This window comes from Otolemur garnettii, unplaced genomic scaffold (assembly GCF_000181295.1).
Source record: "Otolemur garnettii isolate 467f Iridium unplaced genomic scaffold, OtoGar3 scaffold00018, whole genome shotgun sequence".
Lineage (NCBI taxonomy): Eukaryota > Metazoa > Chordata > Mammalia > Primates > Galagidae > Otolemur > Otolemur garnettii.
In genome coordinates this window covers 16111001-16128656 of record NW_003852413.1, presented here as the reverse complement: position 1 = coordinate 16128656, position 17656 = coordinate 16111001, and the positions used below count along the sequence as shown (strand labels likewise).

General features: G+C 42.4%; 1 protein-coding gene across 4 annotated transcripts in view; it reads right to left on the bottom strand.

Moving 5' to 3' along the window:
- STRADA (STE20-related kinase adaptor alpha) overlaps nt 1-15285 on the bottom strand; it is a 35449-nt gene extending 20164 nt beyond the window's left edge. Inside the window, exons 1-4 of one of the 4 annotated variants that reach the window (XM_003786204.2) lie at nt 15118-15208; nt 6520-6599; nt 4294-4351; nt 496-524 (exon numbers count right to left, since the gene is read on the bottom strand). In XM_003786204.2, the coding sequence (XP_003786252.1) occupies nt 496-524; nt 4294-4351; nt 6520-6555 (123 nt within the window). In that variant the 5' untranslated portion in view covers nt 6556-6599; nt 15118-15208. Of the gene's footprint in view, nt 1-495; nt 525-4293; nt 4352-6519; nt 6600-15117 lie in introns of all 4 variants that reach the window. The other 3 variants (XM_003786206.1, XM_023511061.1, XM_023511060.1) reach the window with 3 other exon arrangements.
- Nucleotides 15286-17656: the final 2371 nt, after the last annotated feature.

Below are 17656 nucleotides of genomic sequence, written 5' to 3'. Positions count from 1 at the left end.
TTGAGCTATAGGCGCCGAGCCGAGCCATGTTTTATATTTTAAATTTTTTTTTATTTTTAAGGTAGGATTTGAAGTCTAGCTTTATTAATAATCTAATTATCTATATTACCTCTGTGGACTGTAATCTATTATTAATAGACTTAAGGATAGAAAATTTGATATCACCATCCACTAAGAGATAACCACACTTCACATTGTTTCAAGTACTTTTTGGGGGGAGGTGGTAGCAGGTGATTGGTAGGGTTGGGAAGGGGAGAAGACCTTGATCTCCAGGAGAGACAAAAATGTACCTGAGACTTTCTTTAGTTTCCAAACTACACATCCAAGTCTTTCCAGGGTGAAACCTGAATCTCCACGAGCAAATGAATTATACTACAAATAAAACTCGATGACAGATAAGCGGAAACACAAAATGATAAGCCAACAAAACACAAACTTCCACAAGAAGTCATCTCCATGCAACAGCCATAATGCTAGAGCCAGGAAGTCACTTACTTTTCTACGAGTGTCACCCGGAGGCTGTTCTGGAGTAGAGAAATGGATTGTTGGCATTTTGTTTTTTTAGCAGAAGATACACCCACATTCAGAACAGTAATTATTGCACATAGGGCTATATTTATTAGTAGAAAACACTTAAGAGTCATTATAGTGAAAGCTACATATAAACACAAACACACACAGATCCACAGTAAAAGTGCTGAAAAGATACAGGGTTTTAAACATGGAGCTACGGCTCTTTAAAACTTGGCAAGCCTACAGATCTACAGGTATTCTTTACTGGGTATAACTCAACTACTACAATCCTGGTCTTAAAAACACTTTTAATCAGCACACAATGTTATTTTGAATAGGCTGATTTCAGAGTCTGAAACTTTGTAAACAAAAAAAAAACTCATTATAAAGTTACAAAAGTGGTTAGCCATTTTACAGTGACTGCAGGGGCTAGAATCAGATTTTTTTTTAAAGAGGCAAACAAGTTTTTAATACAGCAACACATATATTACCCAATCCACTTCTCCAAAATGAGATATATTCTATTCTGAATGCAAACAAAGCAAAGGCATTTTGGCACTCTACTATACCTAGTAAAAATGAACAAAGCAAAAAAAACAACTGAAAAAAAATTTTTTTAAAAGAGAACTCAAATAACTTTCTGTTAAATCAGAAAAATTCTACAAGTGCTTTTGATTTTCTCCAAATGATAAAAATCATCAAACTGAATACTTTTAACTGTAAAATACTGCGGTGAGTACACATTTTTAATTATCTTGAGCTCTACAGTTTGAAATATCTTAAACTATACAAAATCAGAAGAACAAGTCCAGACACCAAGGAAAATACTTTCTTATAAGATATATTACAGGAGATTATCTGCAGAGTAAATTAGGCTCAACTTATCAAAATATTTTTTTTTTCTTCTTAGACATCAATTTTATGGTACACAAATGGCAGGAGCAGTTGCTTAATAAAGTCTATCAAAGGTAAGAAGCCAGGTTAATGGATTAAAAGAAATCTAACCAGGCCTGGTGCAGTGGCTCATGCCTGCCATTCTAACACTCTGGGAAGCTGAGATGGGTAGACTGCCTGAGCTTGGGAGTTCGAGACTAGCCTGAGTAACAGCAAGACCCCCACATCTACTAAAAAAAATAGAAAAACTAAGGCAAGAGGATTGCTTGAGCCCAAAAGTTGGAGGTTGTTGTGAACTATGATGCCAGAATACTGTAGTCAGGGTACCAAGGTCAGGCTCTGTCTCCAAAAATAAATCAATAAATAAAATCTAACCTAATCTTCCAGAGTAGAAGGCAAATTCCAAATTGTATAATTGGTAATATAGACTTCATCAGTCTTTAATAATATACAGAACAACATAATCACCTTTAAAGATATTGTAGTCTCAGGTCAGAGACTATAACATCATTAAAAGACAGAGATCCCGGCTTGGCACCTGTAGCTCAACGGCTAGGGTGCCAGCCATATACACTGGAGCTGGCAGGTTCAAATCCAGCCTGGGCCTGCTAAACAACAATGACAACTACAATAAAAAAATAGCTGGGTGTTGTGGTGGGCGCCTGTAGTCCCAGCTACTTAGGAGGCTGAGGCAAGAGAATCACTTAAGCCAAAGAGCTTGAAGTTGCTGTGAGCTGTGATGCCACAGCACTCTACCCAGGACAAAAGCTTGAAACTCTGTCTCAAATTAAAAAAAAAGAGAGACAGAGATCCTATGTTCAAGACACTGAAAACAAGACCCATTAATTCAATTCCCAAACACTAGGATATTTATAACTAGACCGTCAAATCTCCATCAGTGAAAATGTTCACTCCGTTTTTCTTTAGAAATAAGTTTCAGTATGTTGTCCAGGTTGGACTGGTACCCCTGGGCTCAAGTGATTCTCCCACCTCATCCTCTCAAGTAACTGGAATTACAGGCATACACCACCATGCCTGGCACAATGTCTACTTTTAAGCCATTTTATTCCCATTAATAATGGGAAGAAAATGAGAATAGGACCAAAATATGGGGGGATTTTGTTTGTTTTTTTGAGACAGAGTCTCAAGCTGTCATCCTGGGTAGAGTGCCATGGCGTCATAGCTCACAGCAACCTAAAACTCAGGCTTAAGTGATCTTTTTTTTTTTTTTTTTGCAGTTTTTTTTTTTTTTTTTGGCCGGGACTGGTTTTGAACCCACCACCTCCATCATATGGGGCCAGCACCCTACTCCTTTGAGCCACAGGTGCCACCCTCAAGTGATCTTCTTGCCTCAGTTTATCTACTTTTAATAGAGATGGGATCTCACTTTTGCTTAGGCTGGTCTTGAACTCGTGAGCTCAAGCAGTCCAACCACTTCAGCCTCTGGAGTGCTAGGATTACAGAATTATAGCTACCAGGCCCAGCCTTATTATTTTCTTTTTAACAAAAAGAAATTTTTTTGCCCTAAATTATAATGAGAATTTCCAACAAGGGTCACTTTGAAAATGGCCAAGCAGGAATGCTTGGGCCTATTAAACCTTGAAGTTTACTTCTAAAAATCAACATTTAGGGGCAGCACCTGTGGCTTAGTGGGTAGGGCACCGGCCCCATATACGGCGGGTGATAGGTTCAAACCTGGGCCTGGCCAAACTGCAATAAAAATTAGCTGGGCGTTGTGGAAGATGCCTGTAGTCCCAGCTACTTAGGAGGCTGAGGCAAGAGAATCGCCTAAGCCCAGGAGTGGAAGGCTGCTGTGAACTGTGACACCACAGCACTCTACTGAGGGCAATAAAGTGAGACTCTGTCTCTAAAAAAAAAAAAAATCAACATCTAGATTTTACAATTAGAAGTTAATATTTTTATAATTAATGGATTATTTCCTTTATTCTCTTAAGTCTCATAAGTTCTATACCATGAAAAAAAATGAGTCAACTGATTGATCACTAAAATGCAAAATTTTTATATCACTGCTATCTTTGTCTTTTTTATTTTATTTTATTTTTGAGACAGAGCCTCAAGCTGTCACCCTGGGTCAAGTGCTGTGACATCACAGCTCACAGTAACCTCTAACTCCTGAGCTTAAGTGATTCTCTTGCCTCAGCCTCTCAAGTAGCAGGGACTACAGGAGCCTGCTGCAATGCCCAGCTATTCTTTGGTTGTAGTTGTCATTGTTGTTTGGCAGGCCCAGGCTGGATTCGAACCTGTGAGCTCTGGTGTATGTGGCTGGCTCCTTAGACACTTGAACTACAGGCGCCGAGCCATTTGTCTTATTTTTTAAATCTTCAAGCCTCTTCAAGCCTAGAGACTTCAGACACTTAGTTTTTTTTCCCTTAAAAATATGTATTTCAGGCTTGGCACCTGTGGCTCAGGCGGCTAAGGTGCCAGCCACACACACCTGAGCTGGCAGGTTCGAATCCAGCCCAGTCCACCAAACAACAACGAGGCCGCGACCAAAAAAAATAGCTGGGCGTTGTGCAGCTTAAGCCCAGGAGTTGGAGGTTACTGTGAGCTGTGATGCTAAGGCCTACCGAGGGTGACAGCTTGAGGCTCTGTCTCAAAAAAAAAAAAAAATGTATTTCAATTAGACAAAAGAAACAAATGTGCCTTTAAGTAAATACTGGTTTTCTAACAATCAAGACAGGCCAAGGACAATTGCTGAGTTAGTCCTCAAACCTTTGTGAAACAATGAATTCAAAAAGGAATCAAATCTAATAAGCATAGTTTACAGTTGCTCTCAGAATGGCTAATTTCTATAAATTGATTTAGTCAAGAAAAAAGTAGTGATATTTATCCTGTAGTTATGGCTAATTGCCATACTGTACTTACCTCCAAATAGTTCCAAATCTCTTAAGCCCTCAACAATGAACTTTTCCGAGACCCACCGCTAAAGAGGAAAACCCCAAAGAGAATTAGTATTTCTTCGGAGCCACAAGAAATTAGCTATTAGCCTTTAGACAGACAATAACACAACTACAAAAAAAGAATCATGCAGTACAGTTAGGATACATTTCTATGGAAATTTTTTGAAAAGAATCTTGAAGTCAATTAAAAACAATAAATTAATTCCTTCCTCTACTCTTCTTTGCCTAATTTGATGAATATTCTTAAATCTGACATATGAAAAATATGTAGTACTGATCCTAGGAAGACTGTTATGTCTTTCATATAAAACTACCTTTTAGTTGGATCTTATCCATTCTTATCCATAGCTATCTATTACAGATACCTTGTATCATTAATTCTAATTTGAAAACAATTATTGGAATGCCCAGCTCAGAGCCTGTGGCTCAAGCGGCTAAGGCACCAGCCACATACACCTAAGGTGGCGGGTTCGAATCCAGCCCGGGCCTGCCAAACAACGATGATGGCTGCAACCAAAAAATAGCCAGGCCTTGTAGTGGGCACCTATGGTCCCAGCTACTTGGGAGGCTGAGGCAGGAGACTCGCTTGAGCCCAGGAGTTGGAAGTTGCTGTGAGCTGTGATGCCACAGCACTCTACCCAGGTGGACAGCTTGAGGCTGTCTCCAAAAAAAAAAAAAGGAATGCCCAACACAGAAAACAGGGATGGAACAGTAGTTTTTCACCAGCCTCTATTAGTTTGTAAAGAAAGGTACATTTTCTTTTTATCAACTAAAGGTTCTGAAGATATCATCACTTATATTTTCTGCCATGTTCACTAGGATCAAACTAAGAGGACCAATCTATGGTTCACTTTACTGACCTATTTCAAATGAGTATTAGATTTCCATCACACTGATCAGTGGCTTAATTTCACCTAAATTAGGCTAGGTTGAAGCAGAAAAGAAGCTCATATTTAAAAGCAATGGAATCAAGATTATATTTCACTTAAGGACTAGTGTTAAAGTTTGGCCTGGCGGCATTCTTTCCACTGGGCAGAGTTCAAGCTAGGGAGACATTTCCCTTTACCCTCTTAATTAACAATGAATTTTATTCTTTCCAATATAAATTGTTCTTACATACATAAACATAGGAAAATGGAAGATTAAATAAACTTTCAGAAATAAGTTTGCATAACGTAGATTATGAATTGGAACTATAGCATCATTTTCTGTTCTTTCCTATAATTTTTTCTAAATTAAAAAAGAAATAATACCCTAAATAAAAAACTTAATATAAAAAATGGTATGTACTATATCACAAAATATAATTTATGTTGTAATATTTTTTTTTTAGAAACAGAGTCTCACTTTGTCACCCTCAGTAGAGTGCTGTGGTGTCACAGTTCACAGCAACCTCCAGCTCTTGGGCTTAGGTGATTCTCTTGCCTCAGCCTCCTAAGTAGCTGGGACTACAGGCGCCCGCTATAACGCCCGGCTATTGTTTTGTTGCAGTTTGGCTGGGGCCGGGTTTGAACCCACCACCCTCAGTATATGAGGCCGGCGCCCTGCTCACTGAGCCACAGGCACTGCCTGTATGCCTTAATATTTAAAGAGAGTGGTATACTCATAATGTCCCATAGCACTCACACAGTTTTTAAAATAATTACTATGGCATTCAGAAATTAAGTACTTGTTTATCAATAAAATAAGATTCTTTTTTATGAAATCATGGGAGCTAGTAAGATGCTCAATCTAGTGTTTGTTTATAAGTTTAGCTGATGAAATTTTGAGGTGTAATAAAATCTTTCTTGTTCAAAATGTCTTCCACTGAAACAAATGATTATACTTAGAAAAAAGTGTTCTTGTAATTATAATGTCATACTGATTTTAAAAACACACAAACTCATGGGAGATCATTAACAATTACATATGTACACTGAAAGGGGCCATCAACTCATTTAGTGTTGTACAACTGATATAAAAATAAACTATCTTCTGCTTCTTTTATACCAGACAAGCTAGTGGTAAATTTTGTGTCTCGTTAGCTTCGGTCTACAAACTCTGTTCTCAGGAGTGGAGGCTGCACTTCCTACATCCTTCACCTCTGTATGATTCTGAGCATCATATAAACAAAGCCACTCACAATACACCAAAGTACAGTACTTTTCAGAACACAAAAATAGCAAAGCCAGAAGAATAGAAGAACACTCACCCTAATCCGCTCTGGTTTACTTACAAGAAAAGACATGAGTTCTCAATGTGTAGACCTACTTCAATTTCAAAACTTTAAACCTAAAAGAAAAATAGAAAAAGCTTGACTTAGCAAAATCTCCTTTTACAAAAATACCTTTCTATTAATAAAAACTTACTATGGGTCTACAATTCAAAGCACTGTACTAGAGGTATAAATTATTAAATTATTATTATTTTTATTTCCAAGACAATCTCACTCTGTTGCTCTGGGTAGAATGCCATAGCATCATAGCTCACAGCAACTTTAAACTCTAGGGCTCAAGAGATCAAGATCTTGGCTTGGCATCTGTAGCTCAGTGGTCAGGGTGCCAGCCACATACACCAGGACTGGTGGGTTCAAAACCGGCCCAGGCCTGCTAAACAATGACAACCACAACAAAAACATAGCCAGGCATTGTGACTGGTGCCTGTAGTTCCAGCTGTTTGGGAGGCTGAGGCAGGAGAATCACTTAAGCCCGAGAGTTTGAGGTTGCTGTGAGCTGTGACGTCACAGCACTCTGCCAAGAGCAACATAATGAGACTCTGTCTCAAAAAAAAAAAAAGAAGAGATCAAGATCTCTTGCCTTAGACTCCCAAGTAGCTGGGACTACCAGTGCCCACTACAACACCCAGCTAATTTTTCTATTTTTAGTAGATACAGGGGTTTTGCTCTTGCTCAGGCTGGTCTTAAACTCCTGAGCTCAAGCAATCCATTCATCTTAGGTACCCAGAGTGCTAGAATCATAGGCATGAGCCACTGTGCCTGGCCAAATTATTAGATTCTAAAGATTTACTTAGAGAAATATTCAGTGATGATAAACTTGGAAGTGCTTTGGCCTAGTACATTCTGAAATTCTGTAATTTCTATAAAAGAAGTTTATTATTATATGTTTTTCTTTTCTTTTTTTTGAAGAGACAGAGTCTCACTTTGTCACCCTCGGTAGAGTGCTGTGGCATCACAGTTCACAGCAACCTCTGGCTCTTGGACTTAAGCGATTCTCTTGCCTCAGCCTTTTGAGTAGCTGGGACTACAGGCCTGACTACAGGCCTGGCTACAGGCCTGGCTGGGACTACAATGCCTGGCTATTTTTGTTGTTGTTGTTGTTGCTGTTTTGCTGGGGCTGGGTTTGAACTCACCACCCTTGGTATATGGGGCCGGCACCCTACTCACTGAGCCATAGGTACTGCCCAATATATGTTTTTATTTTCATTTATTTATTTTTGAGACACAGTCTTGCTATCACCCTGACTAGAGGATGGTGGCATCAATACAGCTCACCACAATCTAACTCCTCAAGTGATCAAAGATTCAAGTGATCCTCTCACCTCAGCCTCCTGAGTAGCTGGGACTATAGGTGTGTGCTACAATGCCCAGCTAATTGTTTCTATTTTTGTCTTTAGAGACAGGGTCTTGCTTTTACTCAAGCTGGCCTTGAATTCCTGAGCTTAAGAGGTGCTCCTGGCTCGGCGCCTATAGCTCAACCGGCTAAGGCGCCAGCCACGTACACCTAAGGTGGCGGGTTCGAATCCCCAGCCCGGACCTGCCAAACAACAATGATGGCTGCAACCAAAAAATAGCTGGGCGTTGTGGCGGGCGCCTGTGGTCCCAGCTACTTGGGAGGCAGAGACAGGAGACTCGCTTGAGCCCAGGAGTTGGAGGTTGCTGTGAGCTGTAATGCCACGGCACTCTACCCAGGGGGACAGCTTGAGGCTCTGTCTCAAAAAAAAAAAAAAAGAGATGCTCCTGCTTCCACCTCTCACACAGTGTTAGGATTACTGGTATGAGTCATGAGGTCCAGCCTTGGTTTTCTTTTAATTAATTTCTCGATTTCTCCTGACACGACCTCCACTGGCCCTTTCCCAGAAGCGATTACCTTTGATTCTTTTAGACGTTTGTCCTGCCTTTTTTTTTTCTTTTTTCTTTTTTTGGAGACAGAGTCTCACTTTATTGCCTTCTGTGGCATCACAGCTCACAGGAACCTCAAGTCCTGGGCTTAGGAGATTCTGTTGCCTCAGCCTCCTGAGTAGCTGGGACTACAGGTGCCCACAAGATCCAGTGATTTTTTGTTACAGTTTGGTCGAGGCTGGGTTTGAACCCGCTACCCTTGGTATATGGGGCTGGTGCCCTATCCACTGAGTCATAGGTGCTGCTCTTTTGTTTTGTTTTGTTTTTTTGAGACAGTCTCACTATGTTGCCCTCAGAAGAGTGCTGTCACATCACAGCTCACAGCAACCTCAAACTCTTGGGCTTCAGTGATTCTCTTGCCTCAGCCTCCCAAGTAGCTAGAACTACAGGCGCTCCCTACAATGCCCGGCTATTTTTTGTTGTTGTTGTTGTCATTGTTGTTTAGCAGGCCCTGGCTGGGTTCAAACCCACCAACCCTGGTGCATATGGCCAGAGCCCTAACCACTGAGCTATGGGTGCCAAGCCCAAACTGATACTTTTTAAAACAAATCATTATAAGGACTGAAAGAACAACTTACTGAAATTAATTTGTTTTAAAAAAAGAATACTTAACACCATATATATATTAGCAAAGCAATATTACTAGTGGACAGATCCAGAAATAGTTTTATTATTTAGAATCAGTCTTAACTGGTTATTTATTTATTGAGACAGAGTCTTACTTTGTCACCCTCGGTAGACTGTGATGGCATCAAATTCTTGGGCACAGGTGATTCTCTTGCCTCAGCCTACCACGTAGCTAGAACTATAGGTGCCCACCACAATGCCCAGCTGTTTTTAGAGACAGGGTCTCACTCTTGTTTTTTTTTTTTAAGACAGAGCCTCAAGCTGTCCCCCTGGGTAGAGTGCTATGGCATTACAGCTCACAGCAACCTCCAACTCCTGGGCTCAAGCGAGTCTCCTACCTCAGCCTCCCAAGTAGCTGGGACCACAGATGCCTGCCACAACGCCCGGCTGTTTTTTGGTTGCAGCCGTCATTGTTTGGCGGGCCTGAGCTGGATTTGAACCCGCCACCTTAGGTATATGTGGCTGGTGCCTTAGCCACTTGAGCCACAGGCGCCGAGCCCTCACTCTTGTTCAGGCTGGTCTCAAACCTGTGAGCCCAAACAATCCACCAGCCTTGGCCTTCCAGAGGGCTAGGATTACAGGCATGAGCCACTGCTTAAATGGTTATTTATTTTTAAAAAAATCTATTGCTTATTCAAGGCTATAACTGAAATCCTAAAAAATGGTGAGAATGAGGCTTTAGTCTTAACTAGAATAATTAAATCCTATACATAAACTTTTCACAAAGTATCTCTAAGTATCAATAGTAGAATAACGTGATACACTTCAGTTAAGAGCACTGATAGAAATAGTAACTATTATGGAGAGATTTGCACACTTAGACCAGAAAAAGGTACTGGGCTCTAACTAATCTTACAAACCCAGGGTGTATGCTGGGGACAGAACTCAAAAGATAACCAAGAGCAGTTTTCATTATTTTCAAATGTCTCAGTTCCTCCTCTGATAAGAGCCCTGGTGCCTGGCCATAGGGATACAAAAAGGTATAAGATATTCCTGGAAAATGAGCTTACAAACTAGTTGTAGAAATAGGATGGAAACCCGGGCCAGGCATGGTGGCTCAGGCCTGTAATCCCAGCACCCTGGGAGGCTGAGGCAGGTGGGTTGCTTGAGCTCACGAGTCTGAGACCAACCCAAGCAAAAGTGAGACCCTGTCTCTACTAAAAATAGAAAAAAGTGAGGTAAGAGTTGGAGGTTGCTGTGAGGTATGACGTCATGGCATTCTACCCAGGGCAACAGCTTGAGATTCTGTCTCAAAAAAGGAAATAGGACACTCAAGATAAATAGGAAGACAACAAAACAAACAAGTAGAAATGAGAGATGGGCAAATCCTTATGGAGTTCAGCAAAGGGAGAGATTACCATGAGCTGGGTAATCCTGTAATATCAAGTAGGAATTAAAGAAAATGTAAATTCCAAGATAAAAACAGTATTAGCTACTGATTATTTAGTTTTAGTGCATATAATAGTCCCTCTTTCCATGGTCTCACTTTATGAGCTTTCAGTTTAGGTCAGTTGAGGTCTCAAAACATTATTAATAAATGAAAACTCCCAGAAGTCAACAATTTGTAAGTTTTAAATTGTGCGCTGTTCTGAAGCAGCATGATGAAAACTTGTGCCCTCCTGCTCCATCCTGCCTAGGACATGAATCATCCATTTGCCTAGTCTATCCACTCTATGTTACCTACCCATAAATCACTTAGCAAATGATATGATTAACAGATCAACTGTTGGCTCGGCGCCTGTGGCTCAAGTGGCTAAGGCGCCAGCCACATACACCTAAGGTGGTGGGTTCGAATCCAGCCCGGGCCGCCAAACAACAATGATGACTGTAACCAAAAAAAAAAAAAAAAAAAGCCAGATGTTGTGGCGGGTGCCTGTAGTCCCAGCTACTTGGGAGGCTGAGGCAGAAGACTAGCTTGAGTCCAGGAGTTGGAGGTTGCTGTGAGCTGTGATGCCACAGCACTCTACCCAGGGAGATAGCTTGAGGCTCTGTCTCAAAAAAAACCCCCAAAAAACAGATCAACTGTTACAATATCATAATGTGATACTTTCTGGGGTTTCAGGAATCCACTGAGGGGAGGGGAAGTCAGGCACAGTGTCTCACCTATAATCCTAGCACTCTGGGAGGCCAAGGCAGGCAGATGCCTTGCGCTTAAGAGCAAAATTCTGACTCTATTAAAAATAAAAAAATTAGGCATTGTGATGGGCACAGCTATAGTCCCAGCTAGTAGGGAGGCTGAGGAAGGAGAAATGCTTGAGCCCAGAAGAGTGATGTGAGCTGTGATGATGCTTTGGCACTCAAACATGGTACCTTGCCATAGGGATACCAAAAGGTATAAGATATTTGCCTCACGGGTGACAGAGTGAGACTGTCTCGAAAAAATTTAAAGAAAGGTAACCACTGGGGATCTTAGAACATAACCCACATGGATATGGTGGGAGTACTATACTTTGTCTTGTCTACAGGTATATCTCCCAGTTTGTAGAACAGTGGTTCTCAACCTTCCTAATGCCACAATGTATTTTCATTGTTAAAAAGGAGTCATGGCCCACAGGTTGAATAATGCAGAATAATGCCTGCCATATAGTAAGCACTCCAATAATACTGAAGGCTGGCCAAATATGCAAAGAAGTATCTTAGCACTTTGAGTATACACTCAAATTAATGTGAGGGCGGTTACAGAAAAGTAACTCCAAATACATGAGAACAGTAAACAGGCCTTAAATGCATGCTAGAGTGTGGATTTTATTCAGCAGGCAGTCAGAAGCCACTGTAGGTTTTGAATAGAAAGGTGACAAACACAACATTGTCTAAGGCAGGGTCTCTCAAAATTCACTGTGTGTGCAAATCACTTCAAGATCTTGTTAAAATGCAGACTTTGATTCAGAAGGTCTGGAAAAGAGCCTGATAGTTCTAAAAAGCTCCAAAGTGATGGTAACTCTGCTAATCCATGGCCGATAATATTAACTAATGTTAGAGAAGTCTTATTATAAGGAACTTTTTTTTTCTTGCAGTTTTTGGCCAGGGCTGAGGTTTGAACCCCCAACCTCTGGCATATGGGGCTGGCACCCTACTCCTTTGAGCTACAGGCACCACCCTATAAGGAACATTTTAAGGAATATTAATCTCCCAAGGGTGGGGAGGGGAAGATGAAAATGACCCAGGGAAAGGAATGTCAGTTAGAATACAATTATAGCAGACCACATTTGTGATGATAAAATCCTTTGGCACTGGGAATGTTAATGAAATAGATGGATGGGGAAAAAGGAAGAATAAAGAAATTATAAATCTGGTCATCCTCTACCCTTTGGGAGAATATATTTTACAAACTCTAGATAAAACTCTACCTAGTTTCTACCTGAAAACATTCTATGCCACAGACTCACTATCTTATCAGGGAGCTCATTCTACTTGTGGACAACTCTGATGACTCTGTTTTTCATATGTGTGACCTGAGTGACTGGGGAAAGAGTAATCCATGACAGAAATAGGATAGCTCAGAAGCGGAAGGATGAGTTTGAGTTTTTAAATCATATTGAGGCTGAGAAGATAGTTATAGTATCCCAAAAGGAAATACACGGCATTCAGTTAGAAAAGTAGGACGGATGCTTAGAAGAGTGTTTATATGGCAATGTGGACTTGGGAATCAGCACTTAAGAGTATAGAAAAATTCAGCCATTACATTTGAGGGGGGGAATAAAAGAAGTAACAGAAATTCACTAAAATAGAAAAGGGTAACAGAAAAGCAGAAAGCTGAGAAGCAAGCCCATGGGTCTATACATATTTAGGGGATGACCCTTGAAAGACAACTAGGAAGCAGAGCTCTAAGAAAACACTTTTTTTTTTTTTTTGAGACAGAGGCTCAAGCTATCCCTCTGGGTAGAGTGCCATGGCATCACAGCTCACAGCAACCTCCAACTCCTGGGCTCAAGCAAGTCTCCTGTCTCTGTCTCCCAAGTAGCTGGGACCACAGGCGCCCGCCACAATGCCCAGCTATTTTTTGGTTGCAGCATTGTTGCTTGGCGGGCCCGGGCTGGATTCGAACCCACCACCTTAGGTGTATGTAGCTGGCGCCTTAGCCACTTGAGCCACAGGCACTGAGCCTCAAAGAAAACACTTTAAAGATCCTGCTTCCCCTCCTGGATCATCTCCTGTCTCCAACCTGGCGAACTTTGACCTGTCCCTCAGTATTCACCTCAAATGTTCTGTGCTATGGAAAGTCCTCCCTCACCCCTTTAACCCCCATCCAAACCTAACATCTACCACACTCTTAATTGCCAGTTTATCGTTCCTACTAGGAATACTGGTTCCTTGAGGGCAGAGAATGAATTTTATATAGTGTTTTACTTCCAATCTTGGCTAAGATCAAGTGTAGTGTTTTACTTCCAGGGGCTACCACAAAATTAATAATAGTAAAAATAATAAAAGTGGTAAACATTTATGGCAAACTTACTATGTGCCATGCACTGTGCTAAATGCCTCATGGAGATCAGTTCACAAGTATTATCATCCCTGTTTTACAGATCAGGAAATTAGGGTGAAGGGAGGTTAAATGCCCAAAAGTCACACAGGCAAGTGATAGGGGACTGATTAATTCTGTTTTAAAGCCAGTATCTAGAAACCAGAGTAATGATCAAGAAGCCTAAGGAGAAGTTTCAAGATTGGGTGCAGGCTCAGTGCCTATGGCTCAAGCGGCTAAGGTGCCAGCCACATACACCTGAGGTGTGGGGTTCGAATCCAGCCTGGGTTGCCAAACAACAATGAGGCTGCAACCAAAAAATAGCCAGGCCTTGTATAGCTGCCTATAATCCCAGCTACTTGGGAGGCAGAGGCAGGAGAATCGCTTGAGCCCAGGAGTTGGAGGTTGCTGTGAGCTGTGATGCCACCGCACTCTACCCAGGGGGACAGCTTGAGGCTCTGTCTCCAAAAAAAAAAAAAAAAAAAAGACTGGGTGCACAAAGATAAAGTGACTAAGAAAATACCAACCGATTGGCAAATGCTGTTGACAGATGCCAAATGATATAGAAAAAATTAATTAACAATTTATTCCTTTCCCCTTATTTTTGTCATTGGTTTTCTAAACGTCCTCCATGTCTGGGGTCACAATTATAAGCACTGCATTTAAGCTAAAACTCCTGAAAGAAACCTGGTGAAAGGGTAGGGGACAGATCTGACCACTTCAGCAATGCAACTAATGGCTGAATTAATAATAAGTTCCTGGCCTGAGGGAGGTGATCAAATTCGATGTCTTCATCAACTCTCGGGGACAAGATACACTCTCGTGTCTTTACAAAGTAAGAATCAGTCGATGAAGAACTGTCTTAATGCCACAAATATATATATTGGAACATGGCTCTACTTCAACAGATATTACAAAACAGGCCCGATTTCAACGGCGTTTCCCATTTGGGGTAAGTCAAGTTAAAGTACGCCACGATATTAATAGAAAGCTGAGCAGAGAGTTTAGTTTCCCATTTCCTGAGAACCAGAGCAACTTTAGTTAACCACTCCCCTTCCCCTGTCTCCATATCTGCTGCAGGTACTTAAAACATACTTGGAAAACAAAAAGACAAATAGAAACTCTATGTTTTGGCTGAGTATGTAAGTCTTATGGGTAGATCTTGTGTCCTCATGAGGGCTGCGCGGGCTGCACGTCCAGCCTGGGATGAGACGGACGGGGGAGTAGGAGGTCAGCACTGGGATCAACTGCTACTTTGCTTGAGCAGGACAGACTGACACTGGCCCCAGGTTTCCCACCTGGAAGCCTCAGAGACAAAGAGGGACTGGGAAAGCAGGAGCTCGCGCCTCTCTTGCCCGGCAACTCCGCTCCAGCATCTCCCCGCCAGGCCTAAGCCTATTCTGCTCTCGGGCTGCGGCCCCTCATTGAGGGAATGAGAACGCGGGTTAAGGGCGGCCCGTGGAGGGCGAGGGTGAGCTCGGGATGGCCGTTTTGACGAATGTTCGGCCCCGAGGAGATGGAATCGGCGTCAGGGCGAGGAGGGACTGGACCCTGGAGCGCACCAGGCGGCCCCGCCAGCCCGATACCTGTTCCTGGAGTTTGCTAGTAGTCCCGATCGTCTCAGCTCCGCCTCCTCAGTTTTATGGCCGCGCTGCCGCCAGGCCGGTTGCTGGGAGGGAGGTACGCAACGTGCCATGCGCAGTAGGGCGGCTCGGGCAGCGCCGACGGGAGCGCCCCGCCCCGCTCCGCCCCGCTCCGCCCCGCTCCGCCCCGCGCGAGTGAGGAAGCCCCGCCCTACCCCACGCGGATAGGGAAGCGGCGCTGCGCCCCCTGTGCTCTGCCTGGTGTGCCCAGGGTCTCGCTCTGGCTCGGAGGGCTATTTGTCCTACACAGTGGAAGCCAAAGACCTGGGCGTCACCGGTGTGTACAGGGCACTCTAGAGCCTCTGCCGCCGCAGCAGGAGATGGAGTAGGTGATTTCAATAACAAAGGGTTCCTAGAGGACTAGAAAAAGGCCGACCACCTCTGGCTCTGCTGACTTGGCTGCTCTTGACGATTTATTTTTTCTTTTTGTGGTAGAACTTAAGTGGAAAAACCCATCTCTCACTTATCTTTTAAGACATCTTAAACACTTATCAATTTGGCCCTGAGGGTATCACACAACAATAAAGGGGAAATCTACCTTTTCCAAATTCCTCGTTGGTAAAATGAGGAGAATAGCTCAATCCCGCCCCCTTCTTGGTCTTTTTGTCCGTGAACACTACCTCATCCACAGTTCAGAGGCAGGCTGTTTGCGGAAACCTGTGATAGGGTTTGCCCAACCTAAGCTATGCAAAGCTTGAGAAGTGAGGGAATGTTAAATGAGGGAGTAAGACTCTCTTCTGAGACTAGATTTTCCAGTGACTTATTCCACACCCTATCAGCAGGCTGTGTCCAAAAAGTGGATAGATGCCGTAACAGTCACTTTCCTAGTTCTGACCCTTGAAACATTCATACTGTCCTAACTTCAAGACCAGAGAGAAGTTGAGCTATATCCATGCAGGGACTGATGGAAATATGCCACTTAAACTGAGTGGTCTTGACCATGCACCTGAAAGTCTCACTTGATTTTACACACACCACTTGGAGCCTATCTGATGCTTTAACATTCCAAAGCACTACTCCCAAGTTCTCCAATAAGATGCCACTCTCAGGAGCAAACTTGGTAAATTCACAAATCAAGATAGCAGTAGAAATAGAAATAAAATTATTCAGTAGATCGCTAGAAATCTGGCTATCCTGGGAAGGACAAGAGGGGCAGCCCTTCATCTTGGTGCTGCCCACCCTAATTTTGTCCCAAGTGATTGCTCACACCTAGACAGAGAGTCCTACCATTCTACCAATCAGAAGTTAGCATGTCAACAGCAAAAGGATGTAGTAGACTCTCTAGCCTGGCAACAGGTACAACAGAGTCTTAAAGATGACCTAGCACAGCCTTAAGACTAATTTATCATGCTAGTAGCTTAAGTCTATAGTGTGGTCCCCCCTACCCAGGAGGCTTTCAGAGAGGCTCATGGGAGGTCTGCATGGGCAGTTAAGACTCTTGATTCCACAAGGTAGGCCCAACTCAGACACTTAAAAAAATAGAAGCACTGGCCATAACAGGTTCCTTTGCTTACTTGCTGTAGCAATGTAGTTTGTTTGCTGTTTGTAGCAAACATATCTTGCTTTGTAAACTTTTGCTCTGTAAACCTTTCTCTTCCTGAGTAAACTTTGTTTCATGCTTGCCTTACTTTGGGGTGTCTGGTCATTTTTCAACCAAGAGTGCTCCAAGAACTAAGGAACGTAGGAAGCTGCCTGAAACCCCATTTGTGGATGCAGGCAGTTGCTTTGAAACCCAACAACATTCCTGGCAGTGTTCTATTGAAAAGAGTTTCACATATGGTCTTTGGAATTCGGAGTGTTAGAGAAGACTGCCTGAAAAAATGCCAAACTTCTTGCAGTCATTACAATGGGGAGTTTAAACATGGAGGTCCTTCCCATCCACTAGTAGCGCAGATGCTACATTATTTCTAGATGACAAAGGGGGTTAAAGATTTTTACAAACTTCATAATCATCCACAAATGCTATTTGGAAAAACCTTGGCCCAGATTCTGCTGTGACTATTTCAAGGAGCAAATCTATATAAGCTTTCATTTTCTCTGCAAAAGGCCTCCTACATGCTAATGCAAATAATTTAGAACAAACAGTGCAAGGAAGGTCAACTTTTAGAGTTTACAAAGTATGTCTTTTCCTGCTTTGCTTTTGACTTGTCATGAGTCCTGGGATGTACAAACTCTGGGATGTACAAACTCTGTAATGTATTTCACTTACTCAGAAAGGTTAGGACTTCAAGATTTCCAGAGCTTTCTGAAACTGGCCTGAAGCCTAGAGGAATGAAGATTAGCTATTTCTGTTTAACTCAGAGTACTATTTATTTATTTATTTTTAGAGACAGAGTTTCACTTTATCGCCCTCGGTAGAGTGCTCTGGCATCACAACTTACAGCAACCAACTCCTGGGCTTAAGTGATTGTCTTGCCTCAGCCTCCCAAGTAGCTGGGACCACAGGCGCCCACCAGAATGCCTGGCAATTTTTTTTTTTTGT